Genomic DNA, 27,461 nt, shown 5'->3' with positions numbered 1-27,461 from the left:
AACACTGGAACATCAGCAATAGGGTGATCCCCATTTAGAGAATAGGATCCATCATGTTAATATGGAGTTAATATTTGACAATTAATATTTATACTTAATTTTTAAAATAACCCCTGGTCTGGGGGTGCTTTTCCTTGTTTCTTAAATTACTCTTGTTTTTCAGTACAAATTCCACCAGCAGCAAAGGTGTTATACACCTCTGCTTCAATCACAAGCAATAATCCTTGGGGTACGTCTACACTGCATCCCTAGTTCGGACTAGGGATGCAAATGGAGATGACCAAAGTAGTTAATGAAGCGGGGATTTAAATATCCCGCGCTTCATTAACATGACCTCGCCGGCGCGCTAGTTCGAATCACAGCTGATTCGAACTAACGTGCCAGCGAGATCATGCTAATGAAGCATGGGATATTTAAATCCCTGCTTCATTAACTACTTTGGTCGTCTCCATTTGCATCCCTAGTCCAAACTAGGGATGCAGCGTAGACATACTCTTGCTGATTTACGATATGGCTGAGAACTGCACTAGAATTACCTTGGCCTGAGGGACTGATGACCTGCAACAGGCTAGCAAAGGCCACCAGCCCCACTTAGTCATCACTTCCTTAAGGAAGTGTGGTCTATCAGCGAGCGCACAGGATCCAGTTCAGGAGATCTGGGTTCTGCTGCTGATTGGCGCTGAGAGCCTCAGTTTACCTTTCTGTCACGTGTGTCACTTTCTGTCAGTGCTGCTCAGCCCCTGGGAGGTCAAATGAATGCTTGTGACATGGTTTGAGATTCTCAGAGGAAAGATGCTAAAGAACAACAGAGCATTATTACAATCCTACGCCCCGGCTCTCACGTGCAAGCGAAGAACCACGTTCCCCAGGAAGTCGTCCTGCCCTTTATCTTTCCGAGCATCCTTAAAGATCCTGGAAAAGAAGATATAAATCAATTGGGTGAAATAAGAAAATTATAGCCCAGGAGTGCAAAACTTCTCCAGGTTGTGCAATGCCTGGGGCCCAGGACATGGTCAGTGGTCCATCTAGCCCAGATGTAGCTGCCCCTGCTGTGACCCACTAGACCTCTCTCCCCTACCACAGCTGAGCTAGAACCCAGGAGTTCTGACAGTTTCGCTCTCTCCCTGCAGATTTAATAACAAAGTAAGAATATTTATTACAATTTTAAACCTAACAATGTCTCTTAAATGACTTTGCCACAAGATGTCAGAACATGTTAGTATTAGAGCTGAGCCATTATATAAGCAACTAGAAGATGCATCCAGCATTGCTTGAGTCCTTAATTCAATTAATTTTTGTTTTTTGGAAAATAAAATGAAAAAATGTTCATGCTTCATTTAAATCATTGCTCTGGGGCAAGACTAGGGAGGAGTTCTTCAAAAGAAAAAAACAAACAACAACCTACCACACACACACACACATTCTCCTGCCAACTAACTATTAAATTATATGCCAGAAAACTAGGGTTTTCAAGTGCCTAAGTAGCCCCTAGAATCACGTTTAAAGATGCCCCCCTCCCAACCAAAATCTGAAATGGCACTTGTGAAACTAGGGAAGCAAATGGTCAGGCACTTTCTCAGCTTTTTCTTTGTACTGGTGGATGCAAAGTGCCTGCAGAGCTGGAAACAGTCTGGTTGCAGGGATCACAAACACTCAGTCCTCGGGACTTATTTTACATTCCAACAGTATGCAAACGGAGTCACTTAATATGAAGATGAGCTGTGGCCCAAGACATGAGCCCCTGGTCTCCCAGGGGCCCCTGGAAGTCAGGAATTTGGAGACCACTGGCCACTGTTCCCTGAAAGCGGTGCATTTGTGTGGCCACTCAGGAGAGATTCCAATGTCACCCAGTTAATTAGCAGAGTGCCCATAGTTAGAGTTTTCTTCTATTGGTGGTGCACATTCATACATGCCTCAGTGCACATAAAATTTATTTCACACAGGGATGGAAAAAATCCACACATGGATGGAAAAGATTTGAGGGAACATTGCCACTGGCTCTATGTCACTATGGGCATGCCTGTATTGCATGCCTTTGCCCAACCTCTCTAGAATCCACTCGTGTATTTAGGGGAACACAGTGCCTGAGCTGGCTAGTCTGGAGGTATGGGGCAAAGCGTGTGTTGAGCCTTGACCTGTGCCCTGACAGAGCCCTGGCTCGTCCCAGGGTTGGGAGGGAGAGACATGACCACCACGAGAAGCACCTCAGCTAAAGCTATGGAAGGGCTAAAGCCACTTCCACAAAGGGCTCCAGGAAAGACAGACAAGTTCTCCCACAAACTCCAGCACCACAAAACAATCCCCAGAGAGGAGAGGTGCCAGGAACTCTGGCTGCAGCACCAGTGTGGGCACCGCTAACCTGGTGTGTGTTCTGCAGACACGTGGACTCTCGCAGCTGGGTTGGCCGATGCACACCCAGGAGCACGAGCCAGGGCATGTGGTGTTCCTGTCATACAGACACGCCCTACATGATGGCAGAACTGAGTGGGAAGAGGAAGCTGTGGCCTAGCTGTGGCCCAGAAAGGAGCTGCATGTCACCGGAGTCCTTGCCACACCCAGACTTCCATCTCCACGTGCCCTGGTCTCTTGCTGTGTGCATGCTGGGCCTTGTTAGTCCAATACCTCTGGATTCCAGGCTAGAGTACATCAGGCCCATCACTGTAGTGACCTATTTGGTGCTGGGCTGGGAAAGGGAGTTATCTGCCACTCTCCCAACACATCTCCAGGGAAGCCACATGCTCAGAGGAGGCTGCTCATTCTACCTCCCAGAGGAGACATTACTGCTGCAGATGAGGATGAACTAGAGTGAAGAACAGGACCTCGGAGTCAAGGAGCAACCCACTGCACAAGGGGATGACGAGCATGTTGCAGAGCTGTTCCCATGCCTGCAGCACAGCAGAGCGAAGGTCTGACACCCACCCCCAAACTCAGCAGGGGAGCCTCGCAAGCACATGCGGAACCAGGACCTTAGCACTGCATGGAGTGCTAACTGCAGGAGTTCTTCAAAAGAAAAAAACAAACAACAACCTACCACACACACACACACATTCTCCTGCCAACTAACTATTAAATTATATGCCAGAAAACTAGGGTTTTCAAGTGCCTAAGTAGCCCCTAGAATCACGTTTAAAGATGCCCCCCTCCCAACCAAAATCTGAAATGGCACTTGTGAAACTAGATGCACTCAGATGCATGAACTGCTAACAGAGCTGGGTCAGACAGCCCGGCCACCTCTCCCCAGTACCCACCTCTTCAGGCCATGGAGGTCCGTCAGCTCTCCCAGCTTATGTCGCACAGATTCCACAGCATCCATGTCCCTGCAGGGGAGGGTCAGAAACACAGCAGATGAGGAGTGTGCGTTGACAACACATCATTGGTGTTAGTTTGCCAAGGAGCAAATTCAGGACTAAGGGAGAGTCGTCCCTTCCCCTTCCCCCCGGCGCACTCCACTGGGCCGCAGGAAAGTCACTCCATTGTGGAAGGGCAGAAAATCAGGTGGTAGGAGAGGTGAGATGATGCCCAGATACAATATCATGCTGAGGATAGTACAAAACCCTGCATTACTAAAAGAGAGAGCAGAGGTTTTGCAGCAACTGGGGCAGGAAGCTTGCTCCCCCTCCCACAATTCAAGGCCCTCCTCGTACATCATAAAGCCGGCAACAGGGCACAAGCCCAAGTTTGAAAAAGTCTTTGCACAACACCTTTGCAGAGATTACACAGACCCAGGGCATGGGGACTGGGATGAATGCAAAGGGTCTTTATTTCCTGTGCACCGATACGGCTCCCACCTCGCTATAACCTTTGCATGGAAATTCAAGGCTGGAGTCTCCATAACTTTGCACCTCATGCAATCCTTGGCCCCCGTGCAAAGTGAATGCGGAACACTACTCCTCTGATCCAACAGCACTGCGCGTGCACTCTGTGACACCAGTGACAGTGGAGTACCCGGACCTGGGGATGTTACTGGGGTTCCACACAGGGACCTGTTACTGCAGGTTCAAGGAGTGATGCTCTCAGGGCCCTGTTCAAGTGATCAGGGTTTCTGCACACAGACCGCGCGCTGGCATGTTCAAGCCCCGCTACGCTCAGTCACACTCACCACATGTCCAGGTGGAAGCTGGAATTTGTTTCATCATCAAACTCCCTGCAGGACACAGAATCAGAAAACATTATTCCTGGAACGCTGAGAGGGTTTGCACGCAGGTCACATATTAGAAAGGGAGGGAGAGCTTAAAGGCAGGCAACCCCCTCTCCCGAGCTAGCAACAGTCTAGTGCTGGGGTGCAGGTTTGTATCAATGAACAGAGACAGCTGGACCCTCACAACTGCTCTCCAGTTCAGACGGGGCACTCCCAGGCTTATGGGCGGACAATATGTTCCAAATCCTCAGCTTCTGTTCTGCGTCCTAGTGTGGGGGCAGCCTTTGGCAGATACCCTCAGAGTTTTTGGGCTTGCCCAAGAATACCAAAAGAGAAGCCACACGTCTGCCAATTATGGAAGACACAGGGTAAAATTATTGACGGACAAGCCCAGGAAGTCTAATCCCTGCAGTAAATCTGGTGTACTGGCCTGGTTGGCCAGATGCCCCCTGCAAATTTTTTTTAAAGCCCCCACATCAGATAGTCTCAGAGCCTGGGCCTACAGACTTGTGCTAGGGCACTAAAAACAGCCATACAGTCCAATGTTCCCTCTAACGTTTTTCCATCTATGTGCAGAATACATTTTGTTATGTGCACCGAGGCAAGTGTGGTTGTGGACCACCAGTAGAAACACAGGCTGCTGGCTGTGGGAGCTCTACTAATCAGCTAGGCCGCACCCAAATCTCTCCTGGGTGGCTACCTATGTGCTTAGTTTACAGGGAACACTGCTATAGACATTCATACTCAGGGTCTAAGCTCTAGCCGGAACAGCGATGGCTATTTTCAACACTGTAGCATGAACCCAACAGTCTGCAGACCCGGGCACAGACTCAGATCCAGAGAGTTTTGGTTTTGCAATGGAGACCCCCCCCCCCAAGAGCTAAATGCAGACATCCCCCCCCTCACTTGTCCACCATCTCCAATTTTTTCACTGGGCTAAACATGACACAGGAGCGTCTATACTTTTGAGCATGCAGAGGCCTATGTTTGTAGCAGTCTCCTGGCCTGTAATCCCACCCCCTCTCGTCTTGCCTTAACCACTAGCCCACATTACCTCCCAGGTTATGTCAATCCCAAAGACCAAACTTTGGGCCTAGATTCCTTGCCAATTGTCCGGGCTAGCAAAGAGGAGATAGCTGAGGCATCAGAGAAGGGAAAGGAAGAGACGAGGGGGAGACCTACAGCATAAATGTCTCATTCCACACAGGATTGAGAGTTTGATTTATGACTTGGGTGCGGTGGATCTGGTCTTCAGGGATCAGGTCTTTCACCACGGCCTTTAATCGCTTCTTGTTCTCCTGAAGGGTGCTGCTGTCACCGGAAGGCTCCTGCCTCTTTGATTCTATCCCCAGCAGGCAGTATGGGTCGCTGAACCCTACAACCACAAGACATCAAAACACAGTTCCTCCAACAGAAATATCTATTGTGACAAAAGGCAACTGCCAGCCTTTTGTCAATAGCCAGCCTGCCTCTTGGGGGCGTGGACAATTAGGGAAACTGAGGCACCGATGGGTCAAACATACCGATGCAGCAGGAGATGTGAGAACAGAACCCAGCACTCCAACCTCCTCTGACCAGGTAGGTACATATATCTGTACATCGAACATTTATTCACACTTACCACTGACATCTTTACCCAGAATGCCTTTGGCTTGCTTCACAGTCACTTTCAGACAAAAAATTGGTTTCTGGAATTAAAGCAAATCAAACAACTCAACTAACCTGAAGGGAAAAAAATTTCCATCACACACAGAAGTGAACGTGCTTGAGATGCATTTGTAAAGCCCATGTGGAAACAGTACACATGGTTCCAATATTGCCATCCCCACGCACTCAAATATCAGCCCCCAAAAAATCACAAGCAATGGCTGATAAACGTGGGAGGTTGGGGTGTGGGTGGTTTTTTTTGCCTTCTGGTTTTTCAGCTTCTATGGAGTACTCAGGTCACATTTCTCCACAACAAGGAGGACTTGACACTCACTTTAAAACAATGAAAGCTGATTTGCACTAAATAACCTGGCTCTAGCAGCTCTGAGTTTAAGGAAAACATCAAGCATCACTCTCCCCTTCCTTCCTCTCACTGCACATCTGCCTGCTGCCATTTCCAACTCAGCTTTTATGGCAATCCCCTCTCGCCAAGCCCTCCCCTCCCAGGGGGAGATCACGGACAGCCGTCCCTTCAGAGCAGTGTAGACCATTGACTAAGTGATGAAACTGACCTCGCTTTGTGCTGTCACATGCACAATTAAATAAGCAGAGCCCTGCTTTTCTGGCACTGCATCCTGGCCTGTTATCCTGCCAGGCCCCTTCAACCACTAGCCCACAGTAGATCTCAGACTGCATGCATCATGAAGACCAAAGTTTGGCCGAGGGTTACAATGTGCGCAGATGCTAACGGGGCCCCTTTTAAGGATACGACTGGAAAGCTGCAGACGGACAGATCCCTGCATGACTCTATTTCGTTTTGCTATACGAGGTCAGTGCTGAGAGAGGTGGCAAAATAGTCTCCAAAAACAAAGACCAAACCCAACCAACAAAGATTTCAATGGCTTCTGAGCCCTGAAAGCTTCTCTCCCACCACTGCACCAAGGGGAACAAATTAGTCACTGAACTTCCGAGGGACTAATGAGGAAGCTGCTGCTCAGTCACCTTTTCCAGCCATGAGACCCATGGAAAAAGCTGTAGAGTGTGCAAGGCCAAAGAAAGCATCTGAGGATAAAGGATTTATTGGAAATATTGTTCACAGTCACTGAGCTCCAGGCCAGGTACGGGGTGGGTGGGTGGGGGTGGGGGTGTCTCTCTCCCCCCCCCCCCCCCCCCCCCGCAGCATCCACTCCCTCCCATACTGGCAGCAGAACTGGCTCCAGACTGTGTTGGCCACCAGGCTGCATTCTGTAATTCCACCAAGGACCACTGAGAGGCGGGATCATGCTGCGACAGGTATGTCTACACTGGCGATGTGGGTGTAATTTCCAGCTCAGGCAGACATACCAGAGATGGAGGGGCCCTGGGCCTGAGAAAGTGGGATGCCCCTCCCCACCCCTTTGGCCTGCAGTCCCTCCTGTCTCTCCTGCTGGGGAGCAGGGTCAGCGAGCGAGGTCTTCCCTCAGTTCCCAGGCAGAAATGCCAGGTGGGTCGAGTGAGTCTGTGTGTGGCGGGGAGTGTGTGTGCAATTTTCTGGGCATAGGTCCCATTGGTTCAGTGGCTGCTCCACCACAGAGACATACTCTTGCTAGCTCTGATTGAGACAGCTGGCTAAAGATAGACATTAGCTGCCGCAGCATGGCCACTGGGATGGGCTAGAGCAATGTTTCTCAACCAGGGGTACTGGAGAGAAGTCCAGGGAGTACATCAAGGCAACTGAAATGTGAAGAAAACTGAAATTTTCTTATACGTTTTACAGCGCTTTATTATTTTTGTACTTTTTACACCCAAAAATGTCACCGCCTGCCCAGCTACGATTAAGTTGTTTAAACTAATGTGTTGCAATGGTAGAAAAAAAATGTGTGCGTCTGAAAACTGTAGGTACTGGGGGTACTTTTTTTTTTTTGTTGAAAAAGAGGTACTTTCTTAAAAAAAGGTTGAGAAACACTGGGCTAAAGTTTCAGGCGGGTTTGTATGTGGGCAGCCAGTTCATCCTGCCACCTGCACTGCTGCCATAGCTACACTTCTGGTGCAGAAACACCTCTTGAGCGGGAAATCTCACCTCCAGTTCCTATGCAGTCACACCCTCGGGCTCGCTCCTCTCCGCTCTCATAACTGCTCTTTCAACCCCACAGACTTTGCAGAGGGGACAAAGGTTAATGGATCGGGGCTCATCCCATATAAGTCACCTACTCAGCTGGCTGGGTCCCCTCCTTACTCCCCAAAGCACAGGGGTTTAATCTGGATTCATAGCAATGACTGACAGTATCAAAGGACAAGCTTGGACCACAGCTAATCCATGCAAGCATTAGCTAACCAGCCGTTGCCCTACCATTAAATAAATAGGACACAGAATTTAGGATCAGTCCTTGTGGATATCCATATTGACCAGTCCTCTGGCATAGACCTAGCCTGTATATTATTCCATAAAACCAAAGCACTGAGTTAGTAACGTGTGTAGCACCAAGAGGTGAAACCAAACCTAGGACTTCTAGAGCACAGTGTGTGAGTCTCTACAGCTTGAGCTATAAAGCCAGCTGATGCTCAGGTGAGGCTGTAAAGCAAACTCATTCTCTCTGTAAGTCAGTGGTCCCCAACGCAGTGCCTGCGGGTGCCATGGCGCCTGCCGGGCCATTTCTTTGTGCTCACTGAGTGATTGGGGCCAGCCCCCCCCGGGCACGTGGCACAGGGGCGGCACCAGCCCTGCAGCGCAGCACATGGGCGTCCCCGCCCCGGGGCACACAGCACAGGAGCGGCGGACCCGGGCGCGTGGCGTATGGGCAGCCCCACCCCTGGACGTGCAGCACAGGAGCGGCGCTGGTCCCGGGAGTGCAGCGCATGGGTGGCTCTGGCACCGGGCACTCAGCATATGGGCGCCCGGCAGCCCCAAAAGGTTGGGGACCACTGCTATAAGTGGTCTAAGTGCCACTCCACAGGACAGCAAACCACTCGCAGTAGGTGTGTGGGTTACATGCGCAGGAAATAGATACACATGGCCATGGCACCACCCCATAGAACAGGGAATACCTTGAGTTCTTGTAACAGATGCACTTCCCTGGGGTGAGAACAAATGAAGGCAGGACTCCTGTAATAATCACACATTCATACACATGCACAAGCTGACCCTGCTGAGCTCAGTGGGAGTTTTACCTGGGCTAGGGCCCACAGCAGGAAGTAACCTGCACAAATTCTGGGTAATGTGAACTGGAAAGAAGTCCAGACTTTACCTCAAACTTTTGGACCCGCTGCAGTATAATGTGATGCTCCTCTGGCTCCATGCTGAAGGCCTGTTTTAATATTAAAGAAGATAATAGGGTTGGTTTTATAACAACAGTACTTGGGATACATCCAAGGGCTTCCCCTCTGGAGCCACCCCCCCCCTTCCTCTGGGAGCCAGATGGCTCTCAGGAAGGGTTTGATGGGAAAGGAGAGAACAGCTCAGATTAAGCCTAACCAGGACCCAGATTCGTGAACACTTGGGCGCAGTCCAGGCAGAATTCCAAACCTCCCCCGGACAAAGGCTTCCTGGCGGCCAGACTGCTCCACTTCTGTCCCCGACCGTGGGCAGACTCTGCTGCCCTTCTCCTTCCGGTGGACAGATCTTTCCTTCCCACTCCCAGGTACCTGACCCTCCTGTGACCCTGCTCGGTGTGACTCAGCATTGCCCAGTGCTGCTGCCTGCTGCTGGGACTGTGACTCATGTCTGTGTCCAACAGACCCCCCCCTCCCCGCCCCCATGTGCAGGAGCTCAGAGAAGTTCATGTCTCACTTCTGCTCTGGAGAGCAGCCCTGGCCACTTGCGGCTGCCAGCGTCCCAGACATGGGCAGAAGAACTTTCTCTCATGGGAACCCCAGAGCTGGGGCTGCAGGGGGCCTCTTCCCAATGTGAGACTGAGGCTATAGCTACACTGCAGGTTTTTTGCAGAAGAGGATATGCAAATGACACGCTCATTTGCATATCTTCTTCCGATTCTTTTTTCGGAAAAGGTTTTGCCACTAAAAAGCCTCATGTAGACGGGGCCATTTGTTGGGGGGGGGGGACCCTTTTATTGCAAGATCCCTTATTCTTCAAAAATCAAGGTTTACAGGATATTGCAAAAAAAAGGGTTTCCCCCCCCTAACAAATGGCCCCATCTACATGGGGCTTTTTAGCGGCAAAACCTCTTTCACAAAAGCAATTGGAAGACACACAAATGAGTGTGTCATTTGTATATCCTCTTCCGCTAAAAAACCGCAGTGTAGACATAACCTGAGGGGTTTGCGGGCTAGAGGATCCTTGATGACAGGACAGGGTTTCAAGGTGCTTCAGGATGTGCAGGACTTGGGCCCAGGGACTGACCTTTTGCGTGTACTCATACAATTCATCAGCGTCAGCAACATGGTCGGGTTCAGGCGTGCCCAGGCGGTGCACAATGGTGTAGAGAACCTCCTCGTACAAGAGGTTGAGCTGCAGGACAAGGGGGTGACAGGTCACAGCCAGCTCCTCTGCTAGACAGTGCAGTGCGTGAGCTAGCCGACAGCCTGGGAATGAGGGCTTTGCTCTGGGCAGGGACATACGTGTTGTACTAGTCAAGATTTTCCTCCACAAAGCACAAGGGGGAAACCTGTTCTTCTCCAAACAACATCTGCTGCCCAGAATGCGCAGCAGGGCTTACTGTCTAGAAAGCTCCTATGTTATCCCATGCCTCAAATCAAGCCTGGACACACCCTCTTTTGGCATCAGCCAACACTTGCTTTCAGACATGCAGATGTCTGCAGATGATTGGCAGGTTGCACAGCAATGCGCTTCCTGAGTTTTGCTGCCAGGAAAAGCTGAGGCTGTCTGAAGCTGGAGCAGGCTGGTAGGGACTGGACGTTAATCTCGTCAAACCTTGTTCTAGGAGTTTTGTCAGCTAGCGGCAATTGCCACTAATTAGCCTGTTTGTTGGCAATCTCTATGGACAACTAGTACCCAGTGAGGACAGAACCTGTATGCATTGCCATTGCCTGTCCAGATGGATGGAGAAAAGAACAGCCGTATCCAGGGCTTCTACCAATACTCCACTGATTATGCCAGACTCGTACCTCTTGCCTGGAAAATCGGTGGGACAGGTCCATCTAGGAGAAACAAGACAAACAAACACACATTTCCATTCAGTTTTGCTGGCATCAGAGAACTGTTTTTTCGTCAGATGCTTTCCCTGAGATTGCAGCAAGGCCAAGGGAGCTTCCCACTCCACTCTGCATCAGTTTCCTCCAATAGCTTTGGGAGAGCTTACTGTGCTAAATGCCTATAGCAATTATGGCCCAGGGATTGTATGGCCGTCCCTGGGGGGAGGGAGACCACAGCCCCTCACGTGCTAGGACAGTTGGGGAGTGATTAAGCAAATTCACTTGGTACCTCTTGGGAGGTGGGTGTTACAACACTGGAGAGACTCATATTGTGGTTCAAACCATATTCTCTCGCGCAGTGTTTCTCAACCATTTTTTTTTATAAAGTACCCCTTTTTCAAAAAAAAAAAAAGTATAAGTACCCCCAGTACCTACAGTTTTCAGACACAAAATGTTTTTCTACCATTGCAACACATTTGTTTAAACAATCATAGCCGAGCAAGTGATGAAATTTTTGGGTATAAAAAAGTACAAAAATAACAAAGCACCATATAATTTCAGTTGAATTGACATACCCCCCCCCCCCCCCCAGACGTCTCTCAAGTACCCCTGAGGGTACTCATACCACTGGTTGAGAAACACTGCCCTAGCAAGCCAACTGACAACAAAAGGCCCTTGGATAAACAGCCTAAAAACTGACTCAGACCCTGCTTTTAGACCCAGCAAATAGAAGCTTTTATCCTAAGGGGGGCCCCAACCCTTCCTGGCACAGGTTAGAAGAACTTGGCCTGTTCTTGGGGGTGTTTGTTCTGAGCTGTTATGAACTTGTGATCCCAGAGAACCCCCTTGGCAGCGTTTGACAGACTGATCAACTGCCAGAGCTCTGTTGGAGCTGGGATCTCTGGTAAGCTTATGAACATGCCGGTAGAGTCTTAGATTGTTTTAAATGTTTTCCCTCGGATGCTTTTACCTTAAGAATAAATACGCTTGCGTAGGAAGAACTGTTGTAACTTAACTGTGGGCAGCTACGTTTCTCTGAGGAAGGGAAGCGAACTGGGCTTGCTTAGGCAGTCTGGCTTGCTGGGGAATTCACAGAGTAGATAAGGAACTGGGCTGGCTGGAAATACCCTGGTCAACAGCAAGAAAGACTCAACTCCACCCAAGTGAGGTAACAGCTGGAGAGTGAGAACCCTAACAGCGGGTGTTCTTGGCAGACCACAGAGGGGGAAATATAGGTACAGTTGCCCTAAATTGTGACAGATTATTTTGGAAAGGCTCAAGAACATGTATAGTCAGTACTTCTAGATCAGCAGGTCTCAACTTTCCAGACTACTGCACACCTTTCAGGAGTCTGGTTTGCCCTGCGTACCCCACATTTCATCTCACTTAAAACGACTTGCGTACAAAATCAGACATAAAAAATACAGAAGTGTCCCAGCATGCTGCGACTGACAAATTGCTGACTGACTCTCATTTCACACTGTAATTATAAAATAAATCATCTGGAATATACTACACTTATGTTTCAGAGTATGGCCCATAGAGCAATACAAGCAAGCCACAGTATGACGTTTTAGTTTGTACTGGCTTCATTTTTATGTAGCCTATTGTAAAACCAGGTGAATATCCAGATGAGCTGATGTACCCCCAGGGACATGTGTACCCCTGGCTGAGGACCACTATTCTAGGCAGTCTAGTGGCATCATTGCACATACTTGTGGAAAATCTCTACCCTTCTGGGCCTACAGGTGTGATTCATAAAATCATTGCCTAGGACCAAACAATTAACTGCTCCACCAAAGGAGGTCCACCTCAGTACACGGTGCTTTGAGGAGGCGCCATTAGGGCTGTGCTCACAAATCTTTGCGGGATAGTTATGGGTCTAGACAACAGGCCCTTCACAGAGAGTTCATATCACTGTAAAAGGCCTTGACAGAATGCCAACAGAATTTCACACGCAGCAGGGCAGGGCCCATACACCTGGTCCATAAAGACACAGAGCCCAAGGAGTATGCCCACCAGCGCACCCTGCACCACGCACAGCTTCGATACTGTGACCTGGAAGGTCTCAACACAGCGTCTCCACCACATCACACGGACGTGGCCAGCAGGGCCAAGCAGCAGATCAGTGGAGTGGCAGGCACATCTCACTGGAACTCCCAGAGAAAGACCCAACCACGTTACACTCATCGCCAGCCAGTAAATAAGGGCCCTGCACCATAAAACAAACACCAGGAGAAACAGCAAAACAGAAACTTGCACCCTCCCCTCAGCTGCCAGCAGAATAAGCCTTGCTGAGCTCTCAGTTCATGAGGGATTCAGTTGGGTTCTGAATGCCCCAGTCAGGTTTGGTGTGGAGCTGGGGCCTGCTTGGCATCTAGGATTGCCAGATGGTTCAACCAAAAATACCAAACCCTCCTCCTCATCCCCCCCCCCCCCCCCAAAAAAAGACAGCAGGGAAAAAATTCTGTTGAGAAAAAAAAAAGGCGGGGGGGACGGACCAAAGTTGAGCAAAAAAAATTAAAAAATAAAAAAATCCCATCATGGCCCCTTTAAGAAACGCTTTTGAGGCTTTTTGGCCCTAACAGGCTTCTAGCAGCTGCCTGTCATCTTGCCTCCCTGCACTGGGCCGGACAGCTCCCCTGTGGAACCCAGTAAGCACTTGGGATTTTCACCTCCTGGCCAGGAAAAAAAAAAAAAAATCAGAAAATACCAGACATTTCAGGTGTCCGGTAGTCTGATTTTTTTTTTAACCAGACAGGAGGCAAAAATACCGGACTGTCCAGGTCAATACCGGACAGCTGGCAACCCTATTGGCATATCTACTATGCACCATTTTACTTATCAGGGCTGCTCCACATAATGGCTTTATTACACAGGGGCAGTGGGAGCCTCTTGGAAGGGAAAAGCAGGTGAGGGAGACTGGGGCTATGTCTACACTACAGAGTTTTTCCTGGAAAAACGGCCATTTTTCGAAAAAAACTTAACTTACATCCACACTGCAATTGCGTTCTTTCGAAAAAAAATTGAAAGAACAGAGAGGTTTTTCTGACACTGTACATCTCTCTTTGTGGAAGACTCCTTTTTCCAAAAGAGTTCTTTTGGGAACAGGCGTGCGTGGACAGGGAAGAGGGAGTTCTTTCAAAAGAAGAGGAAAGAGGAAAAAGCACAGGTGCCCTGGTGGCCACTCTGTCCATAGTAATCCCAGCTTAAATGCGAGCTAGCATCCATTCAGTGTAGGCACTATCTTTTGAAAGAGCAGATTGCTTTTTCGATGCGCTTTGGCAGTGTGGATGCTCTCTCTTTTGGAAGACGTTTTTTCGGAAGATCTCTTCCGGAAAAGCTTCTTCCGAAAGAAGCCTGCAGGCTAGACGTAGCCTGGGACATGCTATCAAATGAGGTCCCACAAATCCCCTAGTTAGCCCCATCTTAGCCCTTTGCAAGGGGCAGAAGCAGACCAGGGACTAGGCAACCTAAGAAAGGCTAGTCACTGGATATGAAAAAAGAAGGAAAGGCAGCAACAGAAGTCTGGTAGGGGAAAATTTGAAAGAGGGCAAATACTACTGCAATAGCTGCAAACTTGTGGTGTATCCCAGGTGGGGGAAGGACTTTCTTTGCTTGCTCTACACAGGGGAGACGAGACACTGTAGTTGGTTTTTGTTTGGGGGTAGGCTGCATCACCCTCCTGGAAAGAAACAGACCATGGGACCAACCCCATTAGGAATCCCTCGCAAAGAGCAGAGCTGACCTGAGTAATTCTTGGTGGCAGTAGGTCAGAGACAAATGCTGCAGATCAATTTGCGAAAGGCTGGACGACTTTGTGACCAATAAATATCTGTAACTCCGCAAGCCAAGAGAACAGAGGAGGACACAAGTCTCATGCTTCTATTGCAGCAGTTCCCAACCTTTTCCAGATGGGGACCCCATTCTGACAATTCAGAAAGACTTGGTGACCCAAGGCCATTCAAAAACAGAGGGAAGTGGTGTGGGGGGGGGGGGGGAGAGCCACCTGGGGAGACACTTGGTGGCCCTTTTGAAATGTAATGGCCACCCATATTTGGGTCCTGACCCATAGGTTGGGAAACCCTGGTCTATTGTCTCAGACACCAGGAAGAACATTTTCTTCCCCTCCATCCCCACCCAGCTACCACCAAAAGAGCAGAACTGGCTACCTAGGTGGTTGTTCCTAGCTCTGAAGCGTAGAATATTGGCCACTGCTGAAGGAAAGATGGTCATCTGGCATGGCTGATACCACGTGCCTAGGGAGTGTAGCATGTTCTTTGCACCATTCCTGGGTTCTGAACCACTAAAAGCGAGGCCTTTTGGGAAGCACCTGCATGAACTAGCCACTAGATGCTGGGATCTCTCGGTACTTCTGAATGTTTCACATTCTAGTCTGGTGCCACTGTGGACCCAGAAATCCCCTCTGAATAGGCGCCTGTTCAACACGGGGAAGGGGAAAAAATCCCCCTTTGGGAGAAAGACAATTTCTTCCAACTCAATTATCCAGGCCAATCGCTGGTTGGAAGTGGCAGCAGAGCCCTTGGCTGCAGACAGTTCCTTGGAATCCAGCCTTCCCGCACGAGAGCATGGGCGTGCATCAAACACGTTTCGACTCCATTCAGGAGGCATCGGTGAGGGGCAGGTACGTTCAAAAGAACAGGAGAGATGCTAACGTGGCATCGGAACCATGTGGTGGTGGTACAAGTATCCTGTGGTCCCAACACGAAGGTCAGGAAAACGCAGGGGTGAAGAAAGAGGACAGATGGGATTCTCGATACAAGGCTTTGGTGAATTCCAGGGACTGGGATTGGGAAGCGAGGTGGCTAGAGAAGGGGTGGGAAACTAAAGGCCCAGAGGCCAGATGCAGCCCCTGGCTTGCCTGGATCCAGCTCCTGAGGCTCAGGGCTTCCCCTCCCCAGAGTCTGCGCTGGCTTTCCAGCCCCCCAGCTGCCCCATCGCAAGGCTGGAGCACATAAAATCACCTAGCCCTGGCCCCCCTAGACTCGTGTGTGCAAGGGGAATGTGGGGAGTGTCTTTCTCCTCAGTCAGAGGCCATGTCAGTGAGGGTTTGGTGATTATTTTTGCTTCTCACTTGTGTGTGGCCCCCGACTGATTTTTCTGTGGGGCAGCAGCCCCTGACCCAAAAAAGGTTCCTCGGCACTGGACTAGAGACTTTTTAAAAAGAAAGGGCTAAGATTTGTAAAAAGGAACCACTAGCCCACACTATACATGTTGATCTCCTAGAAATACCATGATGGCAGCAGTCCCCAAAGGAACATTGTGTGATTCAGGAATTATTCCCAGTTACAGAACAAGATGCTCTTCTATTTATGGTGGCTGAGGTTGCATTTCAAGGTCATGTCACACTGTCAGTTTGATCTCCCTTTGAGACAGTGTTGTTTTGGGGTTGTAAAGTGAACACTGAGAAGCCAAGAGGATACATAAATCCTACATGTGTTTTCTAGGAAGGAAATATTGTCTGAACAGCATCCTTATAAAGCATGGATAATAATAGTATCAGATTTTCTGAAAGTTACACATTTGACCTTTGCAACAAAATGATCGTCAGTATCAAGCACTGCTTACTTCCAATATGTGCTTCATGACATGGCAGATCCTGTTGCAGCTGGGTGAATTTTTGAAAATTTGTTTAACCTTGTGCATTATGTAAAAACAACTCAATCAAAACTCAGAATTAGACACGGGCTTTGGATCTAGAACACCCAAGCATGGAGCACGTTTGGGTCCCTTCCAAGTGGGGCAGCTGGTCCTTCTTTGTTTAACAGAAGGGACCCCAGCAACTCTAAACTTTGGGGAAGTTCAACTCCCAGCTTTGCGGCTCAAGCTCATTTGTAATCAACATGGGAACTTTCCAGCCACCGTCCTTTCCTCTGCCAAAGCCAAAAAGATACAAGCAAGTCCTCACAAGCCCCAAGTCATTTCTTTTCAGAGTCTTCGCAGCTTATTAGTAGGGGTTAGCGCATAGCTGGTGAACTCAGAATTTGAGTGGGCCTTGATTTCAGATATTCACTCACTCAACCCACACCCCAAGAACTGAACAGTGCGTTCCCAGCATGTAGCATCACCTGATCTGGGGGTGATTTCAGCACCACAAACTGGATGATCAGGTTATGTTTTAACTGAACATGGTACACTTTAAATTCTCATGTGGCCTGAGGCATTTGTCTCTCAGCAGCATAATGACTAGGCACAAGCAATTAAGCGTGGGCTGGTTAAAGGACAGTGTGAAAAAACATTGTCACACTCTTTGGCAATAGATCAGCTTCAAATTTTCCTTAGGCCACACATGAAATGAGTGTTCCTTTTGACTCAGGGCTCAGCAGACAAATACGCACATCACAAAACCACCACTCAGTTTCACCAAAGACTCCCTCAGTTCAGGGAGGGCCTAAGAGTGAACTAGCAAGTGATAATAAACGTCCACTAGCAGAGGCAGATGAGAGCTCAGTAGCGCTGGAATGGCAGAGGTGCAATAGCTGCATTACTTATAGGAGCTGTAAGGTTTAAAAAAAAAAAAAAAAAAAAAAGATGGAAACATTTTTCTTCTAAATACAAAAATTAGGGCCAAAGTAATTCGGGTATCTGACTGAAGTCAGTCGTTACATCCTCATACTATAGGGGGAGGGGAAAGCCATTCCTACCCTCGGGGCGGATATAGGGCAGGGCGAGCGGGGAGGCCGCCACCATGCACGCGCCGTGGCACCACCACGCACGCGCCATGTCAAAGGGGGGGCCCCGTGAAATTGTGCTGCCCTGGGCCCCTACAATTAGCACGAGACAGCTGGAATCTGTATTTCACTCTGTAGTCCCTGCTTGCAAAGATCCTCTTTAATTCAACAGCATCCCCTCTATCCAACCATCTTGCAGACTGAATCACTAGTGCAGTAGAGTATCAAGCACAAATGGAAAGGACTTTGTTCTTCCTCATCCAATCCCTTATCTGCTGGACACCAGTTCCATTTCTTCCCCAGACACAGGCTGCAGCAAGGGTGCAAAAGGGGAAGGGAGAAGCTGCTTTTGTTTCTCTCTCTCGATGGTTTCATGCCCCCTCTCCCAGATAGAAACAACAGTCTCTTTCTTCCTTACCAGCTTGATAAATTCAATAGGGTGTGTTTGTTCTGGGGTTGGTGGGTTTTTTTGCTCATTGTGTGTGCATCAAAATTGCGATGGAAAAGCTAAGATGGAAATTCTGTGCTGAAGGTCCTGAGGCCCGTGGTCATTCTTGCCTCTTGTGGGGGCACTGGGGGGGGGGGGGGGGGGAAGGGAGAGGAGGAGTTCCCGAGTCTAGGTCTGAGTCTTATGAAAGTCTCCTGCACTCATGAGCCTCTCTTGTGGGTGGACAGTTTCACTGATCAGGCAGAAGATGCCTGATGTGGCAGAGCAGAGGGGCTTTATCAGACAGAGAGCTTGGGGAGCCAGTGCAGAATGTTTCTAGCAACCCTTTGCCACAAACTACACAGGCTGCTGTGATCTGGACTTGTGGGAGACTTTTCCAGAGCATGTGGCTTTGAGCTGCAGTAATCAAACCTGCGAAGGACCAGCTGTGCTACAGTCTTCAAGCTTGTGACAGAGGGAAGTGGGAAGTTTTAGCAGCTAGTACTTACTACTTGGGCATACAGAAGCCCAGAAGGACCTGAAGGCTGTGGGTCCATTTAAGCCAAGGACAGAAGCTGGGGAGGATGGCTAGAGGAGGAAGGTACTCAGAGTACGTCCTCCTTCGCTGGTGGAATTGGAAGGGTGGAACATCTCTGGCAAAAAAGCATAGTACAGATGCCCTAGTGCTTGCCTGTACCAGCCTCTCACCGGGCACTTCTGCTATTTGATAGCCATGAGTATAATCAGGTTTCCCTTCTTAATCTCCCTCCATTATCGCTGCACTGCTGCTTGGCTCGATGGCTGTGTATAGAACTATAGGCCAACCAGCTTGGCTTGGTGTAGACTAGGGATGTAATAGTGTAGTTGATTAACTGATAAGCAAAAGCTTATAGGTTAATGCTATAGTCTACATGCATTTGCCCCCACTACCGCCAGTAATTTTTTTTAACAGACTGGCCAACAGTCTGGCTCAGTCATGGCTTGAAACGGGTCCAAGATCTACCCCTGCTGCAGCTCTGCATTTAAAGTGTTTTAGGAGCCAGGTGGGCAGGCAGCTGAGCTCAGTTCCTGGCTGTACTGGGTCTGGGAGCTCACACCTCCACATCAATAGGGGCTGCTGCCACCCTGCACTGTTGCCTCTTAATAAGAGGTACCAGCACAGGGCAAGAAGCAGCTGGTTTTTAAATCTGCTCCCCTTACAGACCAGCTCCCACCTGGCACCCTGTGCTCCTGTCTCTGATACAGAGGCAGCAGTGCGGAGTGGCAGAGGGCTCCTCAGGAGCGAGGCTGGAGTGTACTAGCTGCCAGCCCTGCCCCCAGAGACTATAGAATAGTCAACTAGCTGATAAAAATTCAAGGTTACTTGACTATTCGCTTAACCGATATTTAACATCCCTAGTGCAGACCAGACAGCAGCGTTTTTACCAGTAAGTCACCTACACCCGCACGAAGTCTACACTGGAGCTCCCATGATTGCTAGACTTGATGGAGCAGCAACAGAGCACTTAGTTACTGTAAACACAGATCATTTGGGGCTAAGCACCTTCTCCAAGGTGTTGAGAGCCCTCTGCTCCTTCTAGAATAGTGATAGAAATGTAGCCATGTTAGTCTGGTGTAGCTGAAACAAAATGCAGGACAATGTAGCACTTTAAAGACTAACAAGATGGTTTATTAGATGATGAGCTTTCGTGGGCCAGACCCACTTCCTCAGATCAAATAGTGGAAGAAAATAGTCACAACCATATATACCAAAGGATACAATTTAAAAAAATGAACACATATGAAAAGGACAAATCACATTTCAGAACAGAAGGGGGATGCGGGGGGGGGGGGGGGTGAGGTAAATGTCTGTGAGCTAACGGTATTAGAGGTGATAACTGGGGAAGCTATCTTTGTAATGGGTAAGATAGCTAGAGTCTTTGTTGAGACCCCCGCGTAGAGTCTCCTTCTAGGTTTGAGACCTTAGCCCTCAATTTTGGACCTCAGGGAACCTCAGGACTTAGTAGCCCCTAGTTCTCCTCCCAACCCCTCTGTGTGTCAACAATTAAACTCCACAAGATGCTCTGTGCAGCAATGTCTCAAGCGCTGAGAAAAGGGAAGTGAGAAAACACAGCATGCAATGCAAAGCCCTGTTTAACAGAGTAAAGAGGCCACATACGTCACTGCTGTCTTCCCCAGGGAGGTCCCCTGCTGGCATCTCTCTGCCGGACTCCATGGTGAGGTGGATCAGAACGACCTGGAGCTGGATGCCGGAGGCCAAGCCCCAGGGAACAAAGCTACAGCTCTGCTTATTTTAGGCTTGAGCATCACCACCTCCGCCTCTCTGTTGCTCACATGCTCAGAGGAAACCACATTCTTTATCTCACCCTGACCATTTTCACAGCAACCGGAAATGCACTATTTTCTCCCCTGCTTGAGGACTCCATTTGGAGCCTGGTGCTGGGAGTAGCTCTCAGTTTTTTTCATACTAATAGCTATCAAGGGTGGTAGACAAGTGTGGTACTTCACAGACACTCAAGGAGACCTCTCACAGGTCCACCCAATGCATCTGAAATGAGACAGGCTCTGAAGCAGAGGTGCCAGGGAAGACTGACTGCAGAAGGCTTTGCAAAAGGAGCAGGAACTTAAGTAGGGTTGCCAGATGGTTTCAACAAAAATACCGGACACACATGGCATTACATCACAATCTACATTGCATCTTATTTAGAAAACACCGGACATTTATTTTTTCTCAATTTGTTTCTCAAACAGAAAGCTCAAATACTGGATTGTCTGGTTCAAAACTGGACACCTGGCAACCCTACACCTAAGGGTGGGACTAAGAGGCTGTTCCGGGTGCCAGAGGTGAATGAGGAGCAGCAGTGAGAAAGGGCAGAGCACAGGGCCTGTGGCAGGCAGCTAACATAGGAAGATGCCGGCAGGGTCGGAGTCATACAGAGCATCGAAGGTGAGGATGTGGCGTTGAGGTCCTGGCCTGGGATGTGACGCCAACTGTTGGGTTTTAGAGGGTGGAATTCACTGTACTCTCAAACTCTGCTCATGAGAGAATCACCCAGACCCTACTCCCATGAGAATTTGCCAAAAGCAGAAGCTGTCTTCAGAGCAAAGGCCACTACACCGGAGATGGGGAATAAGACATGTCACTTGGACACAGGTGATCATGGTCAATCGAGGTCAAGCTAGGCCTACCTCAATCGCAGCAGCTCAGCTTTGTACTTAGGTCACTGGAAACAGCTAGTCCAGTTAACTATCCCACTGGATTGCTGGGAACAGAGAAGGGAATGATCCTCATTAAGGCCAGAAAGGGGCATGCTGGGATCGATGAAGCTGGGATGGCTGCTCTCTGGCCAGGGTTGAGCTGGGCGGAGCAGCTTTCAGAGAAGCAGTTCCTCTCCAGCGACGGGAAGCAAAGTTACAAGCTCTGTTTTACTGGCACTCTTCTTTCTCTCCATTTATCTGATTGCAAATTACCAGCCAGACAGTTAATGACTGCTGACAGGAACGGACACTCCCTTCAAGAGATGCTTATCGAAAGGCTCTGAATTCCTGTTCGCTTGACGTGTCAGAGGGATGGGAGCCCAGAGAAGCCCAGAAGCAAAAGAGCAGCAGCCCAGGGATGCTTAAAGGAAAGAGAGAGGATGCTCTGGCTACTGTACACTTAGCGCACGTGTTGTGCACATGCAGAGAAGCATGGACTTCATCTTACATTTAGATAGAGCTACATGTCCACTGCCCTTAAGTGTAACAACCAGCATCTTGAGTGACATGCCAGAGCTAAAAAGGACAGGTTCCATGGCTGGGATTGTAGCAGATGGGGCACATTCACCATTGGGTTTTGTAAGCAGATAGCATTTCACCCAATACTAAGGTCTTGTCTACACGCTGGAGGAAGTTAGCATTGCAAAAAGCCCTAGGTGGGAATGCCTCGGACTTTTGGCCACTTGGTATCCACACAGCGCTGTCTCTGGCAGCTGAAAAGCACTGGCTGTACCAGCTGTTGGCAGCAGGCAGGCAACGACTTTGATTCTGCTCTGCTAAGCCCTGTATTCTACCATGATTTCTCCCCACTGGGGACAGAAAGCCACAACTGCATCAGTTCAGCTGGCTCGGCGAGCATCATAAAGATCAGCTTCTCTGGAGCAATGGTGTGCACGATGGGCCAATACTTAGAAGTCCCAGAAAGCACAGGCAAGTGTGCCGTGCATGCACCACGTCAATAACGTTTATGAAAGGACAAGCAAGGCAGCTAGCCATTTCTTCCAACTGATGTCCTTGCACCTTCTGAGTTGCAACTATTTTGGGGGTGGGAGAGGGAAGAGGACTCAGCAGCTGTTTAATAAAACAGGATTAGATGAGACAAAGATTTCCTTTCCAACTGAAAATGCAGGGAGAATTGAACAGGTAGAATGTAGGTAGAACTGGAGAAAAAATTTGCCAGGATGTAGGTTAACAGCCATTACTCTTGTGAAAAATGACATGACCCTTAAAGACTCAGCAAGCCAGAAACAGATTTTACATCTCATCCCCATTGACATGCAATTGGGCCAGGACTTTCTGCACAGTGGCTAGATAAGTACATGTTTGCCAGTGACCTTCCAAGCAGAGGTTAATGCTAGTCCATTGATCAGATGATGCAGCTGCAACTAGGTGGGGGGATTTTGAATTCTTCCTTCTCCCCTATAAATGCTGATGGTAACCATTCCATGACTCTGCAAAGCAAACCTCCCGCACAGGGTGCCCAGTAGCATCTGCTTTCACTCCCAGCGCTGGAGAGTCAAACCTTTTTAGCTCAAGTTTTTTTCCTTGGCAAGGGTGGGCAATGAACCACAAGGGCAGGGTGCCTGGCAGAGAGTGTGTATGCTCCCTCTCGACAGCACAGGAGATCACCCCAGAGCTCCCCTTCCTGCAGACAGGTCACACACAGTCTGCACGGATCTCAGGTCTGGTTTCTTAGTCAGGCCCACACAGGGGATGCTTTCGATGAGCGTTTCAGTTGGGTGCTGCTGTCTTGGCCGATGTTGCAACAGGCTTGGCGGAACTGAGGTGAGGAAATGCATCTTTTGTAACCCTCACCCTCCTGCTATGATCCCAGATGCAAGAGCACTCGTTCAGGGACAAGCCTTTAGCACTATTTCCTCACATGTTGGTTAAGCTGCTCAGCTTTAGAGGCCACCTCTCTCCCTCTCCATTGTCACACTGACAGATCCGCTGATCCCCTGCAGCACATCACACACTCATGGGTGATCAACTGAAACCAGGGGGCCACTATGAATTTCTGCTGGAACAGCATGGACAGTCAGGGATGCGATGGGGTATGATCCCTGTTGTGCCAGCAAAAGCCACTAGCATAGACCCAGTGATACTAGCAAAACTGGGCTTTACTGGCATGGTTTGCTCACCCATGGGGTGGTTTTACTAGACTGGAGCAAACACAGCTTTGCCAGTACAGTGGCAGCCACGCTAGAAGCACTCTGCAGGTATAGAATATTGGTATTATTCTACCAGTTACACTCCTAGCGTAGACACCACCTGTATCCACCAGCCTTACAGCATTTCAGCTGAGTATTTGCTTCAGTTTAGAAGCTGCTTTCATCTTCACTTTTAGGTGCCGTGTGATAGACGACAAAACTTGTGATTGCAAAGGCAAGAGCTGATGTAGCACAGCTCACAGGAGGTGCAAAAAGCTGTGGCATAAAACATGGACACCCATGCTGTCTCCAGCTGATAGCACTTTTCAGATGTCACCTTTGCAGTTGTCAAAGTAATGAAACTCAAAGGAATCTCTAATCCCTGTTAAGGCAGAGAGGATGACTTAAGAGTTTTGTTAGCCCTTGGATCTACTTCACCTTCTTTTGGAAGGCTTAAGAAATATAATCAATCAAAATCGGCTTGAAAAGAAACACCATGAAACAGGCATTTTTCAGTCACAGGCCAGCTGCAATACTGTGGTTTTATCGCTTTACAAAGAATCTTAAATTAGAAACATGGAAAGTGGCAGTTTAAATATGTGAGGGACAGTTTAAAAAAACCTCAAAGTTTGAGCTGGTCATTGCATTTAGACACAAGAGCCTGATTTTGCCATGCTCTTTGGAAATATCTGTCATGGATGGGGGGGGACGGAAGAGACAGGACGCAAGTACTTGAAATACAAAATTTGCCCTCCTCTGAAATTATGATCCCAGCCGTCAATGCCCTCAATGCATCTGCTCTTTACTGACCCCACTCAGGGTTCCCAGGGAAGGCGAATTAATCTCAGTATATGTGCATGGAAGGGGCGAGATTCTTTCTGGCCCTGAACTTGGGGGATCAGTTGAATCCTGGACCGGTTCTGTCTCTATCCAGCCCACTGTTTGTTCCGGCAGCCTTTGGGAAGAACCCAGATATAACCGACAAAAGTAAGAGTGTGACAATGCTATCAGTCACCATTATGATAAAGTATCTGATTTTACTATATTTACACACAGAGATAGCACTAGTTACAAATGTAAGTGTCCTTATCCGACTCCCAAAATCTAATATCAATGCCCCAGAATGTGCATGGTTTTTGAATATGGATTCTCTGCTAGGGAAAAGAAAACCTCCAGCACATTCACTGTTACCTTGATCTCTGCACTTTCCAGTTCCTAGCATGGATTTATGAGCTTCTTGAATTCCTCTGAACAATTTCCACAACCAAAGCACAGATACCTAGCCACACCATGCAAACCATTCAAAAAGCCAAGATCAAGACCTGGGTAAAGCACCCCGAGAGACTGGCAATGGAAAGATCTAATTACAATGGCCAAGATTTTCTGGAGTAAGCAGGAGAGACACTGGATTTGAAAAGAGGGATGCTTAGCACTTTCTGAAAATTAGACTCCCTTCAAGGCATCTCCAACAGGGATCCCAAAATCACTGGTCACTTTTAGAAGCTGGGTGTGTCCAAACTAGAGTATGTTGTATGAAACAGCAGAGCCTGCTGAAAGACTGTTTTAAAGAGGCACTGAATGCCTCTAAGCTAAATGAGATGCCATAGCTGAGTGAGCTGGGAATGTTCACTGCTATGGGAGTCTGCAGAGAAAACTGAACAGGTCAACAAAAGTCACTTTTTACAAGAGATTCTCTCCTGTGCCAAAAGCAATTCCCAGTAAATGTAAGTAACCACTTGTCTTCCTACCTCTTGGTGTGATTATCCAGATGGCAGCCCACAGCCTTTCCTTACTCTTATCTTGATCACTGAACTGGAAATGCATGAAAAGTTGAAAAAATGATTTCAACATGAGTCCCACACACTTCTCCTTTTAATACCCAGAGGACTGCTAGGGAAGAGGCTCATAGAATGACTATGCAAAACTCTTCTGTGCCTGTGCTGACAAGTCATAAGGGGAAAAAAACACCCCAAAAGGCTACAGCATAAAACCAGAAAGCACTTTCATCATGCAATCAGAACATACCCTTCTCTTCAGATTCAGAGATAAGGCTGATATTCTTGGGCTCAAAGCCCCAGTCATCCTATCAACTGATGAACCCTCCTCAGCATCAGTCTCTCCAGCAGCAGATGTTCAGGGCATTCTGGTGGCTGCCACTCCTTGCCTTGAACAGGCAGATGCAAATCAAATTCCTTTAGCTTCCACAACACACCCTCTCTGGGCTGCACTATGTTGGCTATGCAGTCAACAAGAGTAGGAGCACACCAGCTACAGTGATCTGGCCTAGACATATGAGAAAGCTTTCCATCCTGTCGGATGTGCAAACTGCTTTAGTTCCAGGACTGCAGAAAAGCAGCCACCTCTGGGCTGGCTGCAAGCGCAAAGTATGTTGCTTACGAGTGAGGGAACAGTGGACTCCAGGGCAAACACCTATTCTTACAAGAAATGCTGGGGACTTTTAATGCCAATACAGGCCAGACAGGGGCTTTGTTTAAGCCCTTATCTTAAGAATGCAGTACAGTAGACTTCCGATGATCCGGAACCTATGGGACCTAGGTGGTGCCGGATTATCAGCTATGCCGGACTATCAGGAGGTACTATAAACTGGTTATATATATACTGTATACATTATATACTGTATATAAAGTGTTCTTAACCCTTTTAATTGTACATACTGTATACAGTATACTGTAATGTTTTAGTTTTTTTAAGCCTTTTTTACCCTTTTTGCTCAGTTCAACTGCTGCCGCTGTTACCTTGTGACTCATTTTTTGCTGAAGCTCACTCACTAGGCTCTTGCCATTTTGATGCCGGACTATCAGGAGTGCTGGACTATTGGAGTTTTACTGTACCATGGATTGTTGCCTATACAGAGCACCTTGGTGCAGGGTGTACAGTTTTACATTAAATCATCCCAATCAAAAGACTACATGCAATCATGGTTCTTCCAGAGTTACAGAAACTCTGCATTCCTGAAGGTGTGAAGAATGATTTTTACTGAACAAATTGTGTAGCTAGGAAATTTATTTCTTGGCCCTTTCCAATAACATTGATGTGATGGTGCCATTTATGCTACTGTAGATCAGCTACATGTGGGCACTTAGGAACACCCTAGACGTGGACTCACTCCATAACCTCATAGCAGGCCTGATTCCAAGACCAGCTCAGAAATTCTTAGAAGTTGTCACAATAACCTTTTTGACAGCGAACAAGCTTTCCCAGCTTGGCCTGCATTACCCAGGAGGCCAGGACAAGACATTCCACCAAGTGTCCTCCTCACGACTGCACGATCCAGTGGCAATGAAGGAGTAAAACCTTCCATGCTGCACAATATCCCAGCATTCCTGTGTAGAGCACAGGTGTTCAGACCAGCTCCCCCACAGCAATGATTAAGAATTAAAGGTGAGACGAGGTTTGACTCAGACCTTGCCTAATTTTTCCTTCCTACTGATAAATTCTCGTTACTGCCCTGGATAATGTAGCCAGGCTTCTTTTTTATTAGATTTAATGAGCTTTCAGTTGCCTATATCTTCTGGAGGATATTAATCACTTCTGAAGTATTGAACATTTATTCTGTTTGCAATTCTCCTCAGAAGTTTAAAAATAACCTTCTCCGGTCATCTCATCTTTAATAGAGGGTCATCCCCCCCCCCCCCCCGCCCCAGTGCATGTCCCATGAAGATAAATTCAACCTCAGTCTTCTTTACATTTGCACTAGTCTCATCCACAATGGCACAGCTCCAGGAAACAGCCCTTGTTTCACTGCTATTAGAGGGTGAGAGAGGGATGCTTCAGAACTGGCAGGCCATTCCTACACCAATTTCACACTCTTCTAGCATCCTAACACATACTAGGGATGTAATAGTGTAGTTGATTAACCAATAAGAAAAAAACGTATAGGTTAATGCTATAGAATATACGCATTTCCCTCCTCCTCCCCACCCTCCTGCCAACCACCAGTAAATTTTTTAACAGCAGCCTGGCTCAGTCCTGGCTTGCAATGGATCCGGGACCTACCCCGGCTGCGGCTCTGCATTTAAAGTGTATTAGGAGCCAGCAGG

The 27,461-nt window shown here is 48.4% G+C and overlaps 1 protein-coding gene across 6 annotated transcripts in view; it reads right to left on the bottom strand.

Annotated features, from left to right (window-relative positions):
- The window catches only part of UNC13D (unc-13 homolog D), a 57,169-nt gene that overhangs the window by 26,949 nt on the left and 2,759 nt on the right, over positions 1–27,461 (bottom strand). For 2 of the 6 annotated variants that reach the window (XM_075903643.1, XM_075903640.1), the window contains exons 2-9: positions 10,847–10,879; positions 10,122–10,229; positions 9,010–9,069; positions 5,760–5,826; positions 5,321–5,513; positions 4,100–4,144; positions 3,249–3,317; positions 843–912 (exon numbers count right to left, since the gene is read on the bottom strand). In XM_075903643.1, the coding sequence (XP_075759758.1) occupies positions 843–912; positions 3,249–3,317; positions 4,100–4,144; positions 5,321–5,513; positions 5,760–5,826; positions 9,010–9,069; positions 10,122–10,229; positions 10,847–10,879 (645 nt within the window). Of the gene's footprint in view, positions 1–842; positions 913–3,248; positions 3,318–4,099; positions 4,145–5,320; positions 5,514–5,759; positions 5,827–9,009; positions 9,070–10,121; positions 10,230–10,846; positions 10,880–20,150; positions 20,715–25,148; positions 25,213–25,425; positions 25,636–27,461 lie in introns of those variants that run through there. The other 4 variants (XM_075903642.1, XM_075903641.1, XM_075903639.1 and 1 more) reach the window with 4 other exon arrangements.

This window comes from Pelodiscus sinensis, chromosome 20 (assembly GCF_049634645.1).
Source record: "Pelodiscus sinensis isolate JC-2024 chromosome 20, ASM4963464v1, whole genome shotgun sequence".
Lineage (NCBI taxonomy): Eukaryota > Metazoa > Chordata > Testudines > Trionychidae > Pelodiscus > Pelodiscus sinensis.
The sequence above is the reverse complement of the archived record's forward strand: the minus strand, read 5'-3'. Positions and strand labels throughout refer to the sequence as shown.